At 36.1% G+C, this 24404-nt stretch overlaps 1 protein-coding gene across 1 annotated transcript in view; it reads right to left on the bottom strand.

Moving 5' to 3' along the window:
* Positions 1–4580: 4580 nt before the first annotated feature.
* Positions 4581–24404, bottom strand: part of LOC150092814 (uncharacterized) — a 740966-nt gene continuing 721142 nt past the window's right edge. Inside the window, exon 28 of the mRNA XM_090414287.1 lies at positions 4581–6247. Coding sequence (XP_090270413.1) covers positions 6120–6247 — 128 coding nt within the window. The 3' untranslated portion in view covers positions 4581–6119. The remainder of the gene's footprint in view (positions 6248–24404) is intronic.

Raw genomic sequence — 24404 nt, 5'->3', positions numbered from 1 at the left:
CATGGTCAGTTCCACAACATATCCCCTTAAAACATGTGGTGAAATTTCATTGTTCCCTTTTCTTACTGACAGTGTACTCAGCATTCAGAATACTTTCTCTTCATTCACTTCTAACACTAATAAAGTGATCATTAAATAGCTCAACTTTGTCATCTGCAAAACCACCTATAATGCAGCTATGCCACATCACAACAGTCACAAGTTCAGGTAAAAAGCTGAGGGTTGAGTGAAGGGCTAGCAACCTATCCTCATAAAAAAGTGCTGCACTATGGAGCAAGAGCACAGAAACATATGACCAAAAAAAGTAACCCAAAAAAGTAAGACAAATCGTTGAGAATGACATCCCCTAGTGAAAGCTCTTATGGAGAAACTAGGGAATTGAGGAATACAACAAAATATTTGGACAAGACTCAACACTTGAAAACTAAAAGAGACATGAATTATTTGGTTCCAAAAAAAAAATCAATACAAATTGGATGTTGAAATATGAAGACTAAAGGATATCCAATAAAGAATTATGGCAAAAAATTAATCAAAAACCAATGATGTACGACATCAATCAGAGAAAATGGAGATGAATAGGGAATATACTAAGAAAACCTGAAAAAGACAAAGGAATTCATAAGGAAAGAGGAAGAGAGGTAGACCAAAGATGAACTGGCAAAGAGGAGTTGAAGAAGAGCTCAAAAAGAACTGGCTACAGATGAAGAGAGAAGCACAAATACAGTCAGATGGAGTTTCGAGTGAAGAAGAGTGAAGTGAAGCATGTCATCTCTATTCAGTAAGGTAGTTCGTTTTTAAGTTTTACATCAAACTCTAGGTTTTTTCTCTTTAGAATATAAGTTTTACTTATAATGCAGATTTGTGTATGGTGCTTGCAAAAGATAAATACTTGACAACAATGCTTGACAACCATATTTCACACTAATATTATTTATTCATAAATAAAGATTCATTTGAATTTACTTTGTTTCTCACTCAATCTCTTCAATGTCAACTTATTTTTATAACATTATCTTGGATATGAATCTGTTTATTAACTGGTAAGAAAAAAAAAAAAAACACTAGTTAATAATCAACTTTGGCATCCCACTGACAAAAAATGGCCAGTCCACAAGATATATTATAATATTATTATTATTATTATTACCCCAAGACCTCACGGAGTCAAAGACTCACCTGGGAGGTCCTTTTATCACACACACACATCTCATCATACCATTTCTTAAACACACTCAACTCCTTGCAGACACCACACTTTCAGGCAAGGCATTCCAATCATTCACAACTCTGCATGAAAAAAACCTGCCTCTCACTCCCCTACTCACACCCTCTTTATACAGTTTCCAGGGATGACCTCTGGTTCTCCCCTGATCTCCCACTATTCTCTGTAGAACTTCTCCACCATTGATCTTATAACAACCCCTTACCAACTTGTAGGTCTCTATCATATCTCCCCTCTTCCTCCTCTCCACCAGACTGCAAATTACATCTTCTCAATCTTTCCTCATACTTAACTTTCCAGAGGTCAGAAACTACTTTAGTCAGTCGCTTTTGGATCCTTTCCAACATCTCTTCATCCTTCTGAAAACCCAGTAACCAAATCTGGGCACAATAGTCCATCTGTGACCTAATCAAGGCCCTTATACAACGGAACAAGAATCTCCCTACTTCTACATGTCAGCGTCCTCGGCATCATTCCCAGAAACCTTTGTGTTGTCTTCACAATTTTGGCGATGTGTCCCCTTAATTTTAGATCCTTATCCACTATCATCCCCAGATCTCTTATTTCCTCTACCTCCAACAATATATTCTCACCAAGCATAAATTCTGCATCCCATCTTTGTTTTCCAAATTTTAAAACCTTACATTTTGCAACATCGAACTCACATAGCCATTTCTGTGCCCAATCACTCAATTTATTCAAGTCTTCTTGCAAGGCCACAACATCTTCACTACTCTTTATGGTTCGTCCCAACTTTGCATCATTTGCAAACAAGTGAATATCTCCATCCAAATCTTCGCCAATATCATTAATATACAAGTTAAACGGTAATGGCCCTAAAACAGACTCTTGAGGCACTCCACTAGTGACTTTCCTTTTCCTGGATATCGCACCCCCATACACAACTAGTTTAGTTTGATACAGATTTGGTTTGTGTGTGAAGAAAAAATGCTAAGGATTTTAAGATTCAATATGATAAATATGTTGAAGGTTGAGTTAACTTCCCACAATATGTTTACTGACTCTACTAATAATAATTATTATTATTCCTGCACTTCTTTTTCAATTCTTCAAGACACTGCTATTAATCTACCATGTAAGACTCATCACTATCAGATGAGGCATCCTTGGTCACAGTGATTTCTTCTCTTAACTCATTTTTCCCACATAAGAGGATTACAGGCAGTAGATCATTTTAAAGGCTCAGTACGAGATCAGTACCCAGCTTACTGTAAGCTTAAAGTGGTATGAAAAATTGATATGTTTGATTTTTAAGGACCAAACATAGTAATTTAACTACTCACACAAAGGTTCTTTCATGGGTAAGAGCAACATTAAAAAAAAAAAAAATCTCACTTCATGATGAAGTAACAAAAATTACAAATGGTGAAGTAGCATAATTAATGGGACTAACTTAGTAGCTATATGAACTGTTCCAAGAAATTTAACATTAGCAGTCTTTCTTCTATTGTTATATATATATATATATATATATATATATATATATATATATATATATATATATATATATATATATATATATATATATATACACTGCTTGGAAAGAAGTCAACAGACACCCATGGACACGGTGCATTATGCCATGTAACGAGTCGCATGTTTGTAGCTGGTATAAATTGAAGGAATATGATGCTTCCAAGTCAGTGCAACTGTGAGAATGGAACTGACAGAGTTTGAAAGAAGTGTTGCAATATGATGCTATGTTGCAGGCCTATCTGTTTGGCAAATTGAGTCATCCTAGGTCAATCAGTAGTATGCCATAGTGAGACGGACATGCAAGGAGTCAAGTGCAAGTACTACGCACAGTGGACACCCCACAGCACTCACTGAACATGATTCCAAGGTGCTACGAAGGATAATATGTAAAACTGTCATTTGTTGGCAGACACATTGAATGCAGAGTTCCAGGCATTGAATGGAACACAAATCTGCATAAAAAACATTCAGAACCGAGACTCACAATATGGGTTTCCCAGTGAAAAGAACATGGAGGGTTGAAAAGCTGTGTTATGGAGCAACAAATAAAGTTACACTCTCTACCAAGCTGATGGAAGGGTGTGTGTGTGTGTGTGTGTGTGTGTGTGTGGCAGATGCTCTGTGAATATCTCTTCCCAGAGTGTGTAACCCCAACTATAAAATTCGGAGGCGGTGGTGTGATGGCATGGTTCTGTTTTTTCCTGGTTTGGTCTTAGACCTCTGTTTGTGGTGCCACGAACATTGAACTCCAAGAGATATCTGAACAACATTCTGGACAATGCAATGCTTCCTACTTTCTGGTTTTCCTACTGAACTGACTGTTGTCACTTTCAGCAACACAGTGCATTGTGTCATAAGGCCACTGCTGTGAACATCACCACACTTGACTGACCTCCACAGAGTCCTGATTTCAATCCTATTAAACATCTGTGGGATAGACTGGAGTATATAGTGTGGTCAAGGGACATCTGCCCCACAACAGTCCAGGACCTTATTACATGCCTACAGGAAGAATGGTCCAAAATTCCTGTTGATCACTGTTGTACACTTGTGGAAAGTATGCCCCATAGGTTTGATGTCTGTTCAAGCAGTGTAGTATTAATAATTTTCCATTCATTACAATAAATAAAATAAAAATATGGAGACTACTACTTCCATGTATGAGTTACAACTTCATTTAAAATAAAGTTAGTTATCCAATGGCACCTCCAATGTGTTCATTTGCAAGAATAATAGAACATGTGCCCCTCAACTGGAAAAGACTTGGATGATTCTCATCATGATGCAAGGAATATTTATATCGGCTTTTTTCAACTGAAGGCAGGTTAACTGGCCATACAGAGATAGTAGGGTTTTTCCATTGAATAGTAAACCAGCCAGAGAACACATGCAATTAACAGATAGAAACTGTGTTGTAGATGATGAAGTAAATACAGTGGATTGTTTAGTGTCCTGCAATAAGTTACGGGATGATCTGGCAGTCATACAATTATAACAATAATAATATTTCACCTTCACATAAAGAGCATTACTATCTGGAGTATACACATATAAATGAAGAGTTAGATGTTGTTTAGCTTGTGTTTGGGTGAATATGTATGTATTCCAGAATATGATCCTGATGTCAATATCAAAACATAGAGTAATGAAGTTTATTTTAAGTAAAAGTATTAACGAAACATTATAGTTGCAATATATATATATTTTTTTCACAATAAATTAATATTGGTATGTGGTATCAATGTATGTGACAATATTAATCTGGAAGATACTTTGTGACATTATTAATCTGGTAAGTCCCAAAAATAAATTTTGGATTGTAACTGAGTGCCATAAATGCAGAAACAATTCATTGATGGTAACTATAAAACAATTTATTGACTTATTCTTCAACACATAAGGGCATTCTTCCAATGAATACTGGGTACAGGAACAGAACATAAAATAAGTAACAAAAATAAACAATTAAAAGTTCTTAACATTTATAAGGTGCAATTTTAGCAGAAAAATAAGAAAACTTACAAAAGAGTAACGTTAAAAAAATTAACTATGTACATGTGTAATATACATGATTAAACTCTGTATCCATTCTGAAGGTAGAAAACATGGAAAAGTGGTAAACTGATGATGAAAAATAATGATGTTATTGTGACCAATTTAAAATTTAAACTTCAGCTGGTCTGCTCTGTCAAGCTGAAGTAATATAGTATGCAATTACCTGAGTATCTTGATTCCAGTAACATTAGTTATAAACAGTCAACATGCAAAATTCTTTAGAAGTCCAAAGATTCTCAAAATATCATAGAAGTCAACCGTAATCAGCACAAAAATCTTCAAGTCTCAAAAATAGTCTCTGTTAAGTTTTTTTTGCCAATAAACAAAGTAACAAGAGAAATATATCTCTATGAATATCATACAGGAATAGGTAAAGTACTAAGTAGCCATCGGAGAACAACCAGATCCTGTTTATATTCAAAAACAAAGAATTTATATATATATATATATATATATATTTCATTTTTTTTACAGATATTTATATATATACATACATGATGTGATGACGTACTAATATATATATATAACATGTTAATTCCGTTATACATCATGATCAGTCTGATAGTAATGTATTTGCATAGTTATCACTTATATATAGCTATTATTCCTAAAGGACACTTTTTTTTTTGTTATGATTTCAAGGATTCTTACATAATAATAATGCAATTAGTTCCAGAGAGAAGATGCCTTTGGAGATCATTAATAAGAGCTTTAGACATATATCGCAAATTGAATTAATAGCTAAACATTAATTTTAAAAAAATGATGCTGACAATTTTAAAAAAGTGTCAGTGTCGAATAATCAATATTCTGATGCAGGGCTCTTTAATATTTAATCTAAAGAATAGTGTATGCAAACTCTACATACATCAATAATTCAACACCCCCCTCTCCCCTGCCCAACAAAGAGATCATCTCATTTTCTCTATTTAAAATTGATAACAATAGATTTTGATTCATATTAACTTTTATGGTCTATATTACAATACCTTTATTAATTACAGCTCCTAGGTCTTTTAAAAAATGATATTCAAACTATGAATTAGCACGGATGAACATGATCACAATAAAGAAGACATTTAAGAAATCAAAATATATATGTATACTTATAGAAAAAGAAATGTTTAAGGAAAGGATATTTCACTAATTGCTAAAACTGATCATACTGAAGCTAAAGTGTTTTGATTATTTTTTCAAAATGCTTAATGTAAATATAGTACTATACACAATAAAATATACAAAGAGTAATCAAATTCTTGTTTTTAAACAAGAATATGTATGTTTCACTATCGAAATCATTACTGTGATCACACACACTTTATGAAAGCAATTCTTCGATTGTTCAGGTGAGGTAGTTTTCCCGTTGTTGAGTTATTGGTAATGGCTGAACAGGACTAAGATCTTCTTCTATTCGAGCCTCTCTTTCTGCCTTTAATGTCTTTGGGTCTAGTCTTTCTAGAGTTGCCATAACTAACAACAAGAAAGATTTAATAAAAACTGATATAATGCAGTCATTAATTCTTGAAAGATATGAATAAAATAAATGGAAAATTAAAAAGAGCAAAAACAAGTTATTTTATAAAATCTAAGAGTGTTGTTTGAAAAGTTAGGTAAATTTCCAATAGACGGTGACATTCATACCAGTGTCAGCATGTATCACCTTTTTCATGACCCCTGGCAAAAGTTTAGCCAGGTAGGAAGCATAGTTCTTATTTGGCATACATTTAAAATTACTGTGTTCACATTTTTCACAAAAATCGAGAAAAACGAGTTTTGTGCAGTGATAAAACACTTTTATTTGAAGTGAACAGATGTGCAGATCAAAGTCGAGTTAGATGCAGTTCATGGGGACTCTGCACCAGCATTAAAGACTATTTATTATTGGATGAATGAGTTTAAACGTGGTCATGAGTCCATTGAAGATGAGGCACACTCCAGATGCCCGACTAAGGTAAATATGAAGAAAATGATTGACAAAATCCACAGTACCCTTAATGAAGACTGCCTAGTGAAAGTCCATGAGATTGCTGAAATTGTAGGCATCTCAACTGAACTAGTGTATAATATCCTGCACAAAAAATTGCACATGAGAAAACTGTGTGTGTGTGTGTTTGTGTGATGGGTGCTGCGATTGTTGACTGTCGATCAAAAACGCATGTGAAAAGACATTTCAATGCAGTGTTTGGCGATGTTTAATCACAATTCTCAGGGATTTTTGCATCGATTTGTGACTGTAGACGAAAACTGGATCCACCACTACACACCCGAGTCCAAGCAGCAGTCAAAACAGTGGACAATGCCTGGTGAAAGAGCACCGATAAAAGTAAAGACCATTTTCTCAGCTAGGAAGGTGATGGCCACTGTTTTTTGGGATTCCAAGGAATTATCATGATAGACTAAGTAAAAGGCTAAGACAATAACAGGAGTCTATTATGCGTCATTGTTGGACCGTTTAAAAGAAGAACTGAAGAAAAAACGGCCAAGATTGGCGCACAAAAAAGTGCTTTTTCATCAAGGCAATGCATCATCCCATACATCGACCATTGCAATGGCAAAATTGCATGAATTGAGGTTCGAATTGGTTCCACATCCACCGTATTCTCCGGACTTGGCCCCCTGTGTCTTCTTCTTGTTCCCAAACTTAAAAATTTGGCTCAGTGGGAAAAAATTTTCTTTGAATGAGGATGTCATCAAGGCTGTCAATGACTATTTTGCACAATTTGACAAATCCTAATTTTTAGATGGGATAAAAAATTGGAAACTTGGTGGACCAAATGTGTAGAACTTGATGAGGACCATGTTGAGAAATAAAGGTGATTTTTTCCAAAAAAATGTGCTTAACTTATTCTTTTACCAAACTTTTCAAACAACCCTCGTACAGTATCAGCATAATGCTAACCACTTGGCTAAAGAGGCCTACATATAATACATATATATGTCAGCCTGGCACATATACATAATTATATATATATATATATTGATTATCAGCTATATTGATTCGGTATGTAGATATGTTCATATTATTTACTGACTGAATCCCGAGAATTAGAAAAACAATTAATTTAATTTAACACACAACATGTTTCATCAGAATGCCGACTTCAAGTGTGAGAACATTAAAAGCAAACATAAAAAACACCATAAAGAAACATTGTACCACTACAATAACAGACTATAAACTGGAATTAAGTTTGAACTATGTGAGTCTGGAACCTATAATGAAGGTTACTGTTTATGTGAGAAGAGTCTAGGATAATTTCTTTGGGTTCAACTATAAGACATCCTACTTCATCGTGACATATATGAATATTTGATGTTGCATTTGAGTCTATTTCATGTTGGTGGCCTTCATTATTTGTATTCACTAAGAACAGGATATGGCTTGAGAGAGCGCTTGCTTTGGTTCTTCTATAAGCGATGTCTGTCTGATGGTCTTCGAGATGCAGGAGGATGGACTTCTCAGTTTGGCCATAATATGGCATCCCACAGTCACATATGATTTTATATACATACACTTGGAAACTGAAGATGGTTGTGAGTCTGTTTTGGTTGGCTTAGAATTGATCTGAGTTTAGGAAGAGTGGAAAAGCACGTTTTTATATTACTGTATATTTTTGCGTATAATGCAATCCACATATAATGCGAACTAGAAATTTTGTTTGAAAAGTGGCCCTAAAATGCCATGTCCACGTATAATGCGATCTGTTAATCTTGTTCCCAAACATTATAAATAAAACAATGCGAATTAACGAAAGAAATATTTATTTTAAAACAAAATGTCAAAATCCTTTAAATTCTTCTTCATCTTTTGAGTCATCAAACATTTAATTTATAAATCATCAGTAGGCATTGCATCATCAGTTTAGTAGTTGTCGTCATCATCATCGTCAAAAGTCAAGACTGTCTTTTTGCTTACGCCAAAGTCCAACATTACTCTCTGCTACAACAAATTCTCTCATAGCAACACTGTTATTATGTTCTTCTGCAAACTGCACGACACGCAATTTAAATCCTGCTTCAAAAGATGAACGTTTATGTTTCTGTTGGCTCATTTTCAGGCTAGGTTTGTTTAACGAATAATATTTAAAATGAACTGTGGTTAAATCGATATAATTGTGCTAATATCCTGCCAAGGGGGTGGGATATTAGAACTACTTACATTACTAGCTTTATGCGCAGATATGATGTGCGTTCGGTCGCCGAATGCGAGTGGGTCAAGCAGATTTATTTGCATAGGCATTAGGTAGTATATATTGTGTGTGCAAGTCTAATAAGATGTTATATTTTTTAAGATCCTCATATAATGTGAACCCCTAACTTTAGACGATAAATTTTTCGCATTATATGCGATAATGTACGGTAAATTTTTTAAAAATTCTTCTTAGTTGCCGGGAGAGCAGGCTGATGTATGGTAAAGAGATATAACCATTGGGGTTGTCCTGTGTCTCTGTGTTGTTTTGAGGATGGCGGTATAGTTGTTTATTGATAGTTTTTGAAGACTGGCCATTATTTGTGAAGGTTCTTTTGAGATGTTCTATTTCATTTTTCAGCTCCTCCTCATCTGACAATACAGACATGGCACAAAGAGCCAGACTGGAGATAATACCTAACTTCTGTGGTGGATAGTGGTGTGAGGACACATGCAGGTATCTATCCGTGTGCGTTGATTTTCTGAAGATCGAGATTTTTAGGGAGTCAGACAACTTAGTATGTTTGATGTCTAAAAAAATTGCAATCCATTTTCTTCAGTTTCAATGGCAAACTTGATGTCTGGGTGGAAGTTTTTTAAGTGATTTAAAAAAATGTGAAGATTATCTATACCGTATTCCCAAATAAGGAATATGTCATCCACGTAATGGAGCCAGATTTTAGATTTAAGTGGAGCAATAGATATGGCCTTTTCTTCGAAATCCTTGAAAAAAATGTTGGCTAGTATTGGAGACAGGGGGATGCCCATTGCTAATCTCTAATTTTGTTTATAAATTTTTTCTTCAAACTTAAAGTAGCCTGAATTAATACAATGTAACAGCAGAGCAAACATCTTTTTTGAGATCTTGTTACTTAAAATATTGAGAACCTCTTGAGTTGGAACATTTGTAAAGAGTGTCACCACATCAAAGCTCGCCATAATATCTGAATTCTTGAGCTTTATATTTTTAATTTTAGATACGAAGTCCATTGAATATTTAATGTAGAAGGAGATTTTCCTGCTAAACCTTTTAAGGAGGACGCTAGATATTTTGATAACTTATAGGTGAGTCAATACTATCAACAATTGGCCTTAGTGGAAAATTTTCTTTATGTACCTTTGGAAGGCTGTATAATCTGGAGATGAGTGGATGTAGAGAACGAAAAGAAAGGCGTTGTTTCTTGGATCCATGGTCTTTTTTAGAAGGTTATTGGTACTATTATGTATCTCTCTCATTGGGTCTCTCTCTAGGAGCATGTATCTGACTCTAATATTGCTAAGATTTTGTTACAGTAATCTGTTTTATTTAAGACGACAGTTGCATTACCCTTGTCAGCTTGGAGGATGATAACATCTTTGTTCTTCGTAAGTTTTTAATGGCTTGTCTTTCACCAGGAGAAATGTTGTCAACTGGGGTTTTGCATTGTTGATCGCAAATATGGCCTCCATGCGAAGTAAATTTGCCTCTGCGGTAGGAAGTAGCTTTCTCTATCTAAGTGAGAAACAATTCTCTAGGGATTGTCTTAGACGAAAGGACAAAATTAAGACCTTTTGAGAGAATATGTTTGTTCTTCAGGATTAAAAATATACAACGATTGGTTTATCAATATTTTTTTGAGGCCTTTTGATTTTTAGGGGTGGATCGTTCTTGTGCCAATTTGAGCAAATTAAATTTCCTAATTCGCTTACATTTATTAGTGTTCTGAGATCTTGAGGCCCAAAGTGTGCTAATCTCCTGAATGTAGTTCCATGACACGTAGTCTAAGGATGCCGCTAATTGGTTTTCTAAAATTGATTTTTTCGTAAAGAGAAAAGTTAAATTGTATTTGGTATTGCCAATTCTTTCTGATAAAAGTTCTAATTTTGCTTTTATGTAAATTCTGTGTGCCCTTTCTGTTGTTATGACTTCTCTGAATTGTAGGAATTTTGGAAAGATAGAAAAGAGCTTACAAGGTTTTAAGAAGATAAGCCTGTTAATAAAAAGTCCAATGCTTCTGAGGGTCTTTTGATAAGCTTTTATAAGTTGGATTTTATCCTCGTCATAAGGGATATGATGATTATCAGCTATATTGACTCTGTATGTAGATATGTTCATATTATTTACTGACTGAATTTCGAGAATTAGAAAAACAAATTAATTTAATTTAACACACAACGAACTTCATCGGAATGCCAATTCTTCAGGCATGAGAACATTAAAAGCAAATATAAAAAGCACCGTAAAGAAATAAACATTGTACCACTACAATAACAGACTATAAACTGGAATTAAGTATGAACTGAAGCTACAGTCTGGGATAAAGTTCTATTGTTAGGCATCTGCGAGTGTATGACTTCATGAGTGCACCACTATCTGATAGCAGAGCTATGTGAGTCTGGCAAACTATAACTAAGGTTACTGTTTATGTGAGAAGAGTCTAGAATAATTTCTTTGGATTCAACTATGCGACATTCTACTTCTTCGTGACATATGTGAATGTTTGATGTTGTATTCCAGTCTATTTCATGTTGGTGGCCTTCATTATTTGTATTCAATAAGAACAGGACATGGCTTGAGAGAGCACTTGCTCTGGTTCTCTTATAAGCAATGTCTCTCTGATGTTCTTCGAGATGCAGGAGGATGAACTTCTCGTTTGGCCATAATATGGCATCCCACAGTCACATATGATTTTATATACACCAAGAAATTGAAGATGGTTGTGAGCCTGTTTTGGTTGGCTCAGAATTTATAGAATCGAAATCAGCACAAGAACAAGCAGGAAAATCTCCTTCTACATTAAATATTCAATGGACTTCGTATCTAAAATTAAAAATATAAAGCTCAAGAATTCAGATATTATGGCGAGCTTTGATGTGGTGATACTCTTTACAAATGTTCCAACTCAAGAGGTTCTCAATATTTTAAGTAACAAGATCTCAAAAAAATGTTTGTTCTGCTGTCACATTCTATTAATTCAGGCTACTTTAAGTTCAAAGAAAAAATTTATAAACAAAATAAGGGATTAGCAAGGGGCAGTCCCCTGTCTGAAATACTAGCCAACATTTTTTTTGAGGATTTCGAAGAAAAGGCAATCTCATTTGCTCCACTTAAATCTAAAATCTGGCTCCGTTATGTGGATGACATATTTCTTATTTGGGAATACGGTATAGATAATCTTCACATTTTTTTAAATCACTTAAACAACTTCCACCCAGACATCAAGTTTACCATCGAAATTGAAGAAAATGGATCTCTGCCATTTTTAGACATCAAACTTACTAAGATGTCTGACTCCTTAAAAATCTCGATCTTCAGAAAATCAATGCACACGGATAGATACCTGCATGCGTCCTCACACCACTATGCAACATAGAAGTTAGGTATCATCTCCAGTCTGGCTCTTCGTGCCAGGTCTGTATTGTCAGATGAGGAGAAGCTGAAAAATGAACTACAACATCTCAAAAGAACCCTCACAAATAATGGCTATTCCTCAAAAACTATCAATAAACAACTATACTGCCATCCTCAAAAGAACACAAAGACACAGGACAACCCCAATGGTTATATCTCTTTACCATACATCAGCTCGCTCTCCCAGAAACTAAGAAGAATATGAAAAAATTTAATATAAAAACGTGCTTTTCCACTCCTCCTAAACTCAGATCAATTCTAAGCCAACCAAAACAAGATCACAACCATCTTCAGTTTCCAGGTGTGTATAAAATCATATGTGACTGTGGGATGCCATATTATGGCTAAACTGAGAAGTCCATCCTCCTGCGTATCGAAGAACATCAGAAAGACATCGCTTATAGTAGAACGAGTGCAAGCACCCTCTCAAGCCATGTCCTGTTCTCAGTGAATACAAATAATGAAGGCCACTAACATGAAACAGACTGGAATATACGACATCAAACATTCATATATGCCAAGATGAAGTAGAATGCTGCATAGTTGAATCCAAAGAAATTATCCTAGACTCTTTTCACATAAACAGTAACCTTTGTTATAGTTTGCCAGATTTACATAGCTCAAAAATATCAGATACTGGTGCACCCGTGAAGTCACACGTTCGCAGATGCCTAACAATAGAACTTTATCCCGAACTGTAGCTTCAGTTCAATAAATTCAGTTTATAGCCTGTTATTGTGGTGGTACAATGTTTCTTTACAGTGTTGTTTATGTTTGCTTTTAATGTTCTCACGCCTGAAGAATTCGGCATTCCGACGAAACGTGTGTTAAATTAAATTAATTTGTTTTTCTAATTCTCGGAATTCAGTCAGTAAATATTATGAACATAGATAAATATTATAAATATAAAAATAAGCACGATCTCATCTTTCAATTATGCAATGGTTATTTCAGACAGGTAACAACAGTTTTTCAAAACATGATTTTACTAATACAGGACAGATAATTGGTCATTGTGGGTGATAGAATTGTGATATAACTGTGTTAGATTCAATGTCTGGTATATTTACCATGGAAACTGTTGGACTTATAAAATAAAAATTTATTGATGAAAGCTCTCTACTAATTTCATGTACTTTTTAGTACATTTCTTCAGGAGAGTGAAACAAAACTACTTGATATTACAGCAACCAAGTTTACTACAAACTAGCTAACTGTATCTGTATAGAATATTTGAAATAGATCAACAATGCAGCATGTGATAGATGCATAACCCACTAAACTCCCCTACTATAATATCAGGTAGCTTTAATTCACTCTCCTGAAGAAGTGTGTACTAAAAAAGGCACCTGAAAATAATAGAAAATTTAACCAATAAATTGTGATTTTGTATGTTCCACCATCTTTGTGTGGTACGTTAACTTGTTCCTTACCCAGAGAAGTTTCTGAAAAGATATAATAATTGTGTGATTCATGTCGAAGTTTCTGGAATAAAAACAACATGGAACTGGAATGACAATAAATAATTTACTCATTAAATTAAGTATTTACATGCTAATATTTTGGCTGCTGAATCTAGCATTATCAGTTTTAAAGACAGTCAGCAAAGATTGAATGAAAACAAATTTTTCATAGGATAGGGCTATGTAGTATGTAGTGTCTGAGGATAGCTCCTGACCAGATAAGTGATATTTTGAGTAAAAATTGATGAATTTGCATAGTATTTACATAGTATTGTTTACTTTTAGTATTTTAACGTGTCTGGATGATGTTTGTGTGTTTTTTGAGTATTTTAATAGTAAATTGATAGATCGATTATCTGTGCACATGGCTCCCATAAAGAGGAATACAAAGATGTTGTCCAGGTCGCCATATTTGTCTGAAAATCTTAACTTAAAAAACTTGATTCAGTGTACCATTTGCGAAATGTATGCATCGAGGAGAGCGGTTGGAGTCTGGTTAAACAATGATTGTGGAGTGATTGTGTGCAAAAAGTGTAAAGAATGTAGGATTTAAAGAGTGTTTCAGGTTGTGTGAGTGATAACATTGTCGAAAGTGAGAATCTAGATAACAGCGATATTCGAGGTATGAATGAGGATATTTGCGAGGTAGTACATGATAGCTGTGAGAGTGGCGTTGTAAGAGAGAATGAAGTTAAGCATACAGAACTGAATGAATCATCAGAAAATAAAAATGATGACACTGACACAATGAGTGAAATAGCTCTATTATGCAGAGCGATACATGGAGTAAACCAGCAAGTGGAACGTTGGCAAAAATCTTTAACAAGCGTACCGACTAATAATCGGCAAAAGTATGATAGATAGAAAAAATAAGGGTATGATAGTGAGTGTAAACAAAATGAAAGAGCGTGTGTTGTATGGAGATTCCCTAGTAAGAGGTGTGTTAGTTGAGAGTTTAACAAAATCGTACCAACCCGGTGCGACCGTAAAGAATGTAAGCGAGTCAATTAGAATGCAAAAACAGCGGGTGAAGGAATTGATAGTGGTAACGGGTACAAATGATTTCAAAGGAAACAAAAAGGCTATGAGTAAGGATGTGAAGAAATTGCTTGAGGTAGCAAAAGAAAAGTGAGAGAGTTAGGATGGTGAGTCAGTTGCCACGGCATGACAGTGAAGAATATAGAAGGAGGGCCATAATTGCTAATGACTTTATGCATGAATTATGTTTGATGAGTGGTGTGGAATTTGTGGATATGTGGAATGAGTTCGATGGGCAAAAGGATTTACATAAAAAGGATGGATTACATTTGAATGGATCTGGTGTGCGGAAACTTGAAAAGGTGTTGTGGAATATGGTGGAAGTGAATGTACAGAACCAGGGAAACTAGGGTTATTAAGGGGAGGGGGGGGGAAGTAGATATGCAGATTTTAGGGAGACAATTGAGTGTGTGAATGTGTAATATGCCCAAGCGAGTAGGAAAGACCATAAATCAGAATGGGATAGTTAGTATAAGGCATCAAAACAAGGATGGGAAAAATCGGCTTCTTCATGTATACAAATGCCAGAAGTATTAGGAACAAGAAGGAAGAATTTTTGGCTTTGGTTGACACTTCCAGACCACAGTTATTGGCATTAGTGAAACATGGCTGACAGAAGATGACACAACTGCAGGATAGAGATAAGAGCACATTTGAGGCTATTTGGTGTGAGATTGAAACTAGCAGAACAAAATATACAGTTGGGTGTAACTATAGACCAGGTGATGGAATAGATGGTGGAGATAGTATGCATTAGCAAATAGAAGAAATGAGTGGAAGAAGGGTAATTATTATGGGAGATTCAACTATGGTAACATTGATTGGAAGGAGGAGAGGACACATGGGAGGAAGGAATTGGATTTTATGTGGTTATTAAGGGATAACTATCTGCGACAGCATGTAATGGAAAATACTAAGGGCAGAGAGTGTGCTTGACCTAGTAATTGCATCTGAGAATTTGGCTGTAATGAATATGACCACAGTGCCACCAATTAGTGAGAGCGATCATAGGGTCTTGACTTGGGAGGTGGCTAAAGGTGTGGAATTTACAATTAAGACAGGGTACATGTGGAATTATCGGGCTGGTAAGTATGACAAGCTTAGGAGATTGATTGGTACAGTGCCATGGCATGTAAAACTACAAAGGCTAGAAGTTGACAGTGCATGGGAGGTGGTTAAGAAGTGTTTGCATGAAGCAATGGCTGACTGTATACCTAGAGTCCGAATAATAAATCAAGTAGGAGTTAAATGGATGAATAACACCATTAAGCTTGAGCTGCAAAAAAAGAAACAACTATGGAGGGAATTTAAGGAGAAAGGTGACCAGCAGACACATGAACAGTATAAAGCCCAGGCCAGAAGGGTAATGAGTGTGGTAAGAAAAGCAAAAAAGGATTAAAAAAGAACATTGGCCATGCAGGCTAAAGACAATCCTAAACCGTTTTTTTGATATGTTGCAAGTAGAAGAAAAAATGTACATGGCAGAATGATTTTAAAAGAATGCTGATGATAGGGAGGTAACTGAATCAGTTGATATACTTGAATTACTGAGCGAGCACTTTGCAAGAGTATATCATCCAGGTGGTGACATTACAGAAATGAATGAACCAAAAGTTTATACAGGAATTGTGGTGAATGAGATGGAGGTGAGTAGTCTATTACAAAACCTCAATGTCAATACATCTGTGGGATTGGATGGCATACCAGCTCTTGTCGTACGTGAAGCGGCTAAAGAATTGTCAGTACCCTTGACCATTCTGTTTAATCTGAGTCTCGGGTCTAGGTTGGTCACGAGGGGGTGAAAAGAGGGGAAAATAGTTCCACTGCATAAAGGAGGTTCGAAGACTGCTGTTGTAAATTACCGACCGATTAGCATATCAGGAATCGTTGTCAAGGTCTTGGAGAAACTAGTCAAGAGAAGAATACAGGATTGGATAGATGAAAATGGGATACTGTATGGGGGACAACATGGTTTTGTGAAGGGTAGATCATGCCTCAGTAATTTGCTCACGTTTTATAACACAGTAACGACTGAACTGGATAAGGGTAATGGGTTTTTCAGTGATTCTACTGGACCTTGCCAAGGCCTTTGATAGGATACCACATGGAACTCTAATCAGTAAACTGGAGTAGATGGGGATGGATATAGGGTTGGTGAGATGGATAGGAGGGAGGTTGATGGAGAGATACCAGAGAGTGGTTTATTCAGGAGTGGAGTCCAAAAGACGGCTTGTGACTAGTGGTGTGCCGCAGGGTTCTGTTCTTGGACCACTACTTTTCAATTTGTTCATTAACGATATAGGAAATGATCTGAGAGGAAGTGTTCACTTGTTTGCTGATGATGCAAAGTTGGGTAGAGCAATTGTGAGTGCACAAGATGTCAAAATTTTACAGGATGATTTGGATAGTTTGGAGGACTTGGCTAGGAAAAATGGATGTCAATTTAATGTGGCAAAGTGTAAGGTTATGCATTTTGGAGTGAAAAGATTAGCAGCAGTATATCACATTGGTGGAACTACTCCAGGAGATTGATGAGGCCAGGGATTTGGGAGTGTTGGTGGATAGGGAGTTGAAATTTAGGGGGCACATTGCAAAAGTGGCTAAAACAGCTCATCAAATCACTTGGTTACTGAAAAATACTTTCAGAGAGCCTGATAAGACTCCATCTGGACTACTGTGCCCAGATATGGGCCCTAGGGTTTCTTCTTGATGAGAAGGAGGTGGAGAGGATCCAGAGACAAGTGACCAAGATGGTGGCAGGTCTGTGGAATGAACCTTATGAGAACAGATTGAAGATTTGTGGGTTGCAAAAATTGGTTGATAGGCGGAAAAGGGGTGATATGATTGAGACATTCAAATTACTGAAGGGTTTCTATAAGATTAATCCAGAAGATATTTTTGAGAATAGGGCTGGTGGTGGGAGGACTAGGGGCCATACATGGAAGCTGGGCAAAAATGTGGTTAACAGGGGTGTTAGAGCTAGGTTCTTTACTTGGAGAGTGGTAAATGAGTGGAATATGCCGCCAGAATCTGTTGTGGCTGCTATGACTGTGAATGAGTTTAAGGCGAGGTATGATAGATACTGTGTGAAAGACGAATAGTTGTTCTTGACATGATCTTAGGGCCTCCTTCGATGAGTCATTCGGCTCCGTGGAGTTGCCTGTAATAATAATAATAATGATAATAATAATCATAATAATTCCCTCAACTCGATTGCAGTTAAATGGGTTCTGTAAAAATTCAGCTTCTTTCAGGAAATGTCTCTATGATTTCAATTGTGATTTGCATTGTAGATTGACTTTCTTTCATCTATTGAAATGATCTTTATCCTAGGCATGTTGAGCTAGTCCACGTCTAGGTTACACAAACTACATGTATACATTTTTTGTATTATCTTCTTCTTACCAAGGTGGTCCATCATGTCTGTCCAAAATATGGAGTCCGACATTGACAGGGAACAGTGAAGATAAGTGGGAAAAATCCTGGCAGTCCTTGGTTTATCTCAGGAAAGTGAAACTTTGTTCAGAAGTTCGTAAACTGTTGTAGTTTTTGTTGTTTCAAGGATACTTGCGACATAAGGTTGAATGATATAATCACGTAATCACAAGAAAGATATTTATTTAACCAAATATTTCGGTCTGGAAATAGCAGACCATCATCAGTGGTAATACAAGAACAGTTTAAAAATACAAGCTAGAATACTAACAATAGATCGTTAAAATTATAACATGCCGCGTGATGTTAAATCACTAAGTATGAAACGGAATATTTTGAAGTACAAACATGATTGAATTTGCTATTTAAAAAAAAAAAAAAATGAATTAATTAATGAGTAATCTTGATTAGACTTTCTCAGATTTTTGATATAGATATACAGTCATTACGATTCAGGTTATGGAGCAAGGCCTCCACGCTTTCCTTGAACAAACGTTCGAACCTATAACGGGATCTATGTAAGAGGCAAGTCTTGGACCAAAGGATGCTGTGGTTAGTTTTGTGTTGGTTAGGAATAAGCCTGGTCTATAGTTTGTGACTTTGATGTAGGAATATGTGTATGTAATGGTGGAGAGGGGATTGTTTCTCTTTTTAAGAGAAACAATCAATGATGCAAGCTGATCCTATTGCTTGAACTGCAGTGAAGATCCTGAGAACAAAATTTGCTTCCTGAAGTGGCAGACAGGTGTGTGTGTGTGTGTGTGTGTGTGTGTGTGTGTGTGTGTGTGTGTGTGTGTGTGTGTGTGTGTGTAGTGTAGTGTGGCATTATGGTGGAGTGAAAATGTGATGGACCCATCTGAATGGCTTGTAGCAAAGGTATTCAAGCAAAGGCTAGAGCCGCTTCTCTTTCCTCTTCAGTGGAAAAATGGGTAAAACTAATTCAAGGGTGGATATCATTGAGGAACTGTAAAAAATTGGAAACAGCCTGTAGGCCATGTGGCCAAAAGGCACTGGGAGGGGGTGAATTTAGTACTACAGTTTCAAAATAGTTCATACACAAGTTAGCAGCTAGGGGGTGATAAAAGAGAGTCCACTGCTATACCTTCACTTTCTTTAAAGAGCTGGTTGTTACAGCTAAAATACTCCAATTTAATATAGAGCTTAAAGAGTTTGGAGATGACAGAGAAAGGGAATATTTTGAAAATGAGTTCTAGTGTATCATCTACTGGAACATTATTATTATTAGTATTACGGGCAACTCCAAGGAGTCCTTAGACTCATTGAGGGAGGCCCTAAACATCATATCAAGAACTATCCAACATTTGTGCAGCATCTATCATACTTTGCTTTGAACTAATTCACAGTCATGGCACCCACAACAGATTCTGGCAACCTATTCCACTCATTCACTACACTCCAAGCAAAACTACACTTTTACTCAGTTTCCATCAATGGCCCCTAGTTATCACACCACCACGCCCGTCTGAAAAATTTCCTTTGAATTAATCTTGTAAAAACCCTTCAGTAATTTGTATCTCTCAATCATATCACCCCTTTTCCACTATCAACCAGTTTCTGTAATCCACAAATCTTCAACCTGTTTCTCGTAAGGTTCATTCCATAGACCTGCTACACTGGCCTCTGGATCCTCTCTACCTTCTCTTCATTACCAAGAAACCCTGGTGCCTAGAAATGATCGTTTCAAGGAAGTTTGAGTCCTTACGAGCGGTTTTAATGAGGTCCTTGCAGTGTTTGATTTGATAAATTTTTTGGTCGTCGGTCAACTTGTGGGGAACAAATCGCGAATTAGATTTATGAAGGCCCAAACTCTCAGTCAAAATGTTGTTGTGCACAGTTGATTTTGGAATCCCCGTTTCATCTTCAATCAATCTCACTGACAATTTCGGGTTTTCTTTGATGAAATCAGGTGCTTTTGGATGTTAACTTCACTCAGTCCAGTTTTTGGAAGGCCTGGCTTTTCGTCATCCTCAAGAGTCTCACGACCACTTTGAAATCGCTTAAACCACTCATAAACTTGAGTATGGGATAAGCATTCATCACCGTATGCTTTTTGAAGCATTTGATGCATTTCGGTAAAACTTTTACCAAGTTTAACACAAAAGTCAATCACAGCTCTCTGTTTGAAACTCATTTTCTGACTGTTCATCAAAACACACTATCACTCTTGGCACTATAACTCGGCTTCTAATGAAACAAATGTCATAAACAGTTGACACAACACTAATAAAGGTTGCCACTTTTAACAACAAAAAGATATAACAGGTGGCGCCACTAGATTCTTCTATTTTCGAAAAATTCGATTTCTTTTTGGACAGAGGAAAAATAAACTTTAAAAGCACACTTCAGCTATGCTCAAAAGATAAACCTTCAGAGCTGTCTTTTACAATAGGCATTTTACAAAGTTCAGAGAGGGGTGAACTATCATCAGCATTAGTGAAAGCTGTCAGGACAAGACCATAATGTTTTAAATTCTAAGCCTTCTAGAGGTACTATATTACCAGGACAATGGCTTCCCAAGACTACTCTTCTTGGTGCATTGCTGCCTTTCCAGGACTGACCTATTACTGTGAGCAAAATCACAGTGTACAAGCAATGCCACATTAGAAAAGTACATGGACTACATGGGATCAGAACAAACAGAATTTTATTGCAAGGCATGGGAGTTTATTCATCCTGTACCCATGGTACTATTCAACACCTTCCTGTCTGCCGTAAATATGGCAGCAAGTTTGTGGAGTGCCAGATAGTGTTCGTCTTTACCAAAACCAATGGGGGGCCTCTTCCTAATGAAGAGCTAGAGACCCATTAGTGTAAATAACATGGACAATATGATCTCACCTATGTCATAAATAACTAGCTAAATTAGGGATAAAATATGCCATCCAGAGCATGAAAATGTATGGCATCCCAGGCTGCACAACAGAATTCAATTTGTTCTATTAAGTGATCGATTCTGTTTTTGATGAGCTTTTGATGTCCACCATTCCTTCTTATTCTCCTCCTTCTCTGTATAGTTTAGAGAAACTAAAAGAGCCACCCGCTTTCTGATAAATGAAACACTGTCAGACCTCATCAATATCAAAAATTAGATAAATCATGGTTGCATTTCAGTCACCTTCTTTTCTGCACTGGTTCCTGAGTTTTTACTTCAGGAAATTAACAACACATGCAGCAAAATTGAGTTCTACTTCCACTCACTATTAAGAAATCCAAAGCAACGGCCTATTCAGATGATGTGATGGGCACTCTTGACAGTGACTCATCAATAAGTTCTTCAAAATCCTAGAGAAGTTCAAAGTATGCAGCTTATCAAATGCCAATAAAACCCAATTTAAACCGTACAGAGAGTCAAATTCATTTTGGACTAGTCCTTAAAGAGCTTGTTACCTTTTCAGTACATCCTGAACCCAAGGTCGATGAACTACCAGCAAAAACTGTTGACAGCCTCAAGGACCGGAAAGGCAGACTACTGTCACTTTCCTTCAAGGCAACATTTCATCAAAACTGTAATGTGTCCACAGCATACTAATTTATTAACAACATCACTGGCATCTCTGAAGATGAAGAACACTGGCTGTACATGAAACTTCTGGAATTCTTCTGTGGCAATTTATGCAAGAAAGTTGTAATAAAAATCCTTCAACTTCCAGAAAAGCATAGAAACTTCAGCCCTAAAACTAAAATATCTTAGCAGTACCATCCTACAAGTGAGGAAGACACTGCAGACCAACCATCCAAGTAGCAAACTCCCATGTTCTTTTTTGGACTTTACAATTATATTATTTAGCATTGCAGTCCACAAAGGCCCCAAAGCAGAAACTGTTTGCAAGTGCTTTTAACAAGTACTCTCCTCAGATACTGACTGATATTACAAATGTTCAGGAAAATACATACTTGGTATAAACTCTTTTTTTCCCAATAATAAAGTCAACATTCCATAAATATCAACATCTGGAGATTTCACTTCACGAGAAATGAGAAATTCATTTTGTGAATTCTGCTACAACATCAATACAGTCAATCTTGCATTCTTGAAATGCCCAATCTCTATCTCTAAATGGAGATGGCTGTGTAATGCAGTGTGCATTCTTCTCCTCATACAAGAACAAATCCTGTTTTTGCAGTTTCCACCACTTTTGAACAACAGACAGAAAATTTTGATCAATGAACTCAATGAATTTCATATCTAGAAAGTTAGGAATATACAAGTATATACAGGTATACAAATAACACCGATCTTATATGCCAACTTAAGGTGGAAATACAGTGTTAAGCTAAAAGGATGAAACAATAAGCTGAGGCTTCACTCCCGTCCTCCTACTTTCCCTTTTCCCTCCCTTCTAATTATGGGCTCTTATCCTCTTTTTTTTTTATTACTCTTAGGCCAATGAATGATGTAACCAGTGGTGAGCTATAAGGGGCTCGTCCGAGCCCTTTGTTAAATTTTTCTCAAATTTGTGAGCCCCTTGTTCTTCTTCTTTACTTTTTTATTTTTTCAAAAAAAAAAAAACAAATAAAAAAAAAACATAATTTTTTGAAATATATTAAATGACAAACTCATACGGTAACCTAACAAAGTTATTTTATTAAATAAAATATTATAGTTACTGTTACTACCATTTTACAAATAAGAATTCACTTTTAGCAATCGCATATAAATAAATAGGACTATAAAATAATGCTCCTTGATTGGTACCGTTGATTATCACTTGAAGTATAAAAACAAAAGAGAAATATAACATACTTAAAATATTATTGTGTTTAGATAATATTTATTTATTATTTAAGTTAAGGGATATTGTATCCCATATTGTTTCTTAGCCGAATAAGAAACTCAAAGAGTTTCATGCCGAATATAGAAACTATATAAAGTTCGGCGATTCCAAGCATAAGCAAACCTGGATAGTGGCACCTGACCCATTTGGTAGTGCAAACTGAGGCAACTCATAGAAAGGATGGAGCAAGTTCTGATCACTATTCTTGATCACAGAAGGGATGTAAGTTCTGTTCGCTACAAACTTGGTATTAACTAGGGTCTACCTACTCACCGATGAGACCTCAATAAAGGTTGAAACCGGTCTGGGTAGTGACCTTCTCTCATAATGTTGAACAGTAATACAGCTCCTAGGAGCTAAGTTCACATTATGGGTAAATATCAAGAATAGTGATCGGAGCTTGCTCCACCCTTTCTATGAGTTGCCTCAGTTTGTACTACCAAATGGGTCAGGTGCCACTATCCAGGTATTTGCTTACGCTTGGAATGGCAGAACTTTATTAGTTTCTATATTCGGCATGAAACTCTTTGAGTTTCTTATTCGGCTAAGAAACAATATGGGATACAATATCCCTTAACTTAAATAAGTTCATGTCGCCGAATTGAAGCCTTTGGCTCTTCATATAATTAGTAATTTATTAACTGTTTATAAATTGTTTGTCATAAAAACTTCTATCACAAACAAAAGAAATTTATTTTGTTTATAAAAAATGCGGACTATTTCATATGTGCGATTATAAAGGATTTTATTCTTATTATATTTTGATAGTAAAAAAATGTGTTTTAGAGCCTGTGTAGCTCAGTGGATGTGGTGTTTGCACACCACGGCGCTTGACTGCACGAAGGAAGACTTGATTTCGAGTCTAGTCGGTGGCTAGAGGAAATTTTCCTAAGCCTTTTTTCGACCGGTTCTCGAGTTAGTCGATCTCTGCCAAGGGCAAGTGGGTTTTTTCTCCCAGAAACTCGGGTTTTTCATCCCATAAACTCAAGAAAATCGACCATAGAATCCATATTATTTCAGACATTAAATACGAGTGTTAGGGTTAGGGACCACAAGATGGCGGCACTTGTTGAGCCATCACTCTTCATTGCATGCAGCTTAATTAGTGATACCCTATCAGAGATAGCCTTGGGCCAGCTATCTCTGATAGGGTACCAGTGGAGAGTGAACTGCCCACTCAGTCTCCAAAAGTTAGATAGGGCTAAAAACGGCCTCGCCTACTCCCTATATATTACGGGAATAAAAAGGCATTAGCTGATTTTTAAAAAATTTTTTTTTTTAAATGTGTTTTTTATATAAGATAAATTAACACAGA

The sequence above is a fragment of the Typopeltis vanoorti genome, chromosome 25, assembly GCF_054136105.1.
Source record: "Typopeltis vanoorti isolate ZY-2024b chromosome 25, IOZ_Tvanoo_1.0, whole genome shotgun sequence".
In the NCBI taxonomy this organism is placed as follows: Eukaryota; Metazoa; Arthropoda; class Arachnida; order Uropygi; family Thelyphonidae; genus Typopeltis; species Typopeltis vanoorti.
This window is presented reverse-complemented; position numbering and strand designations above follow the sequence as displayed.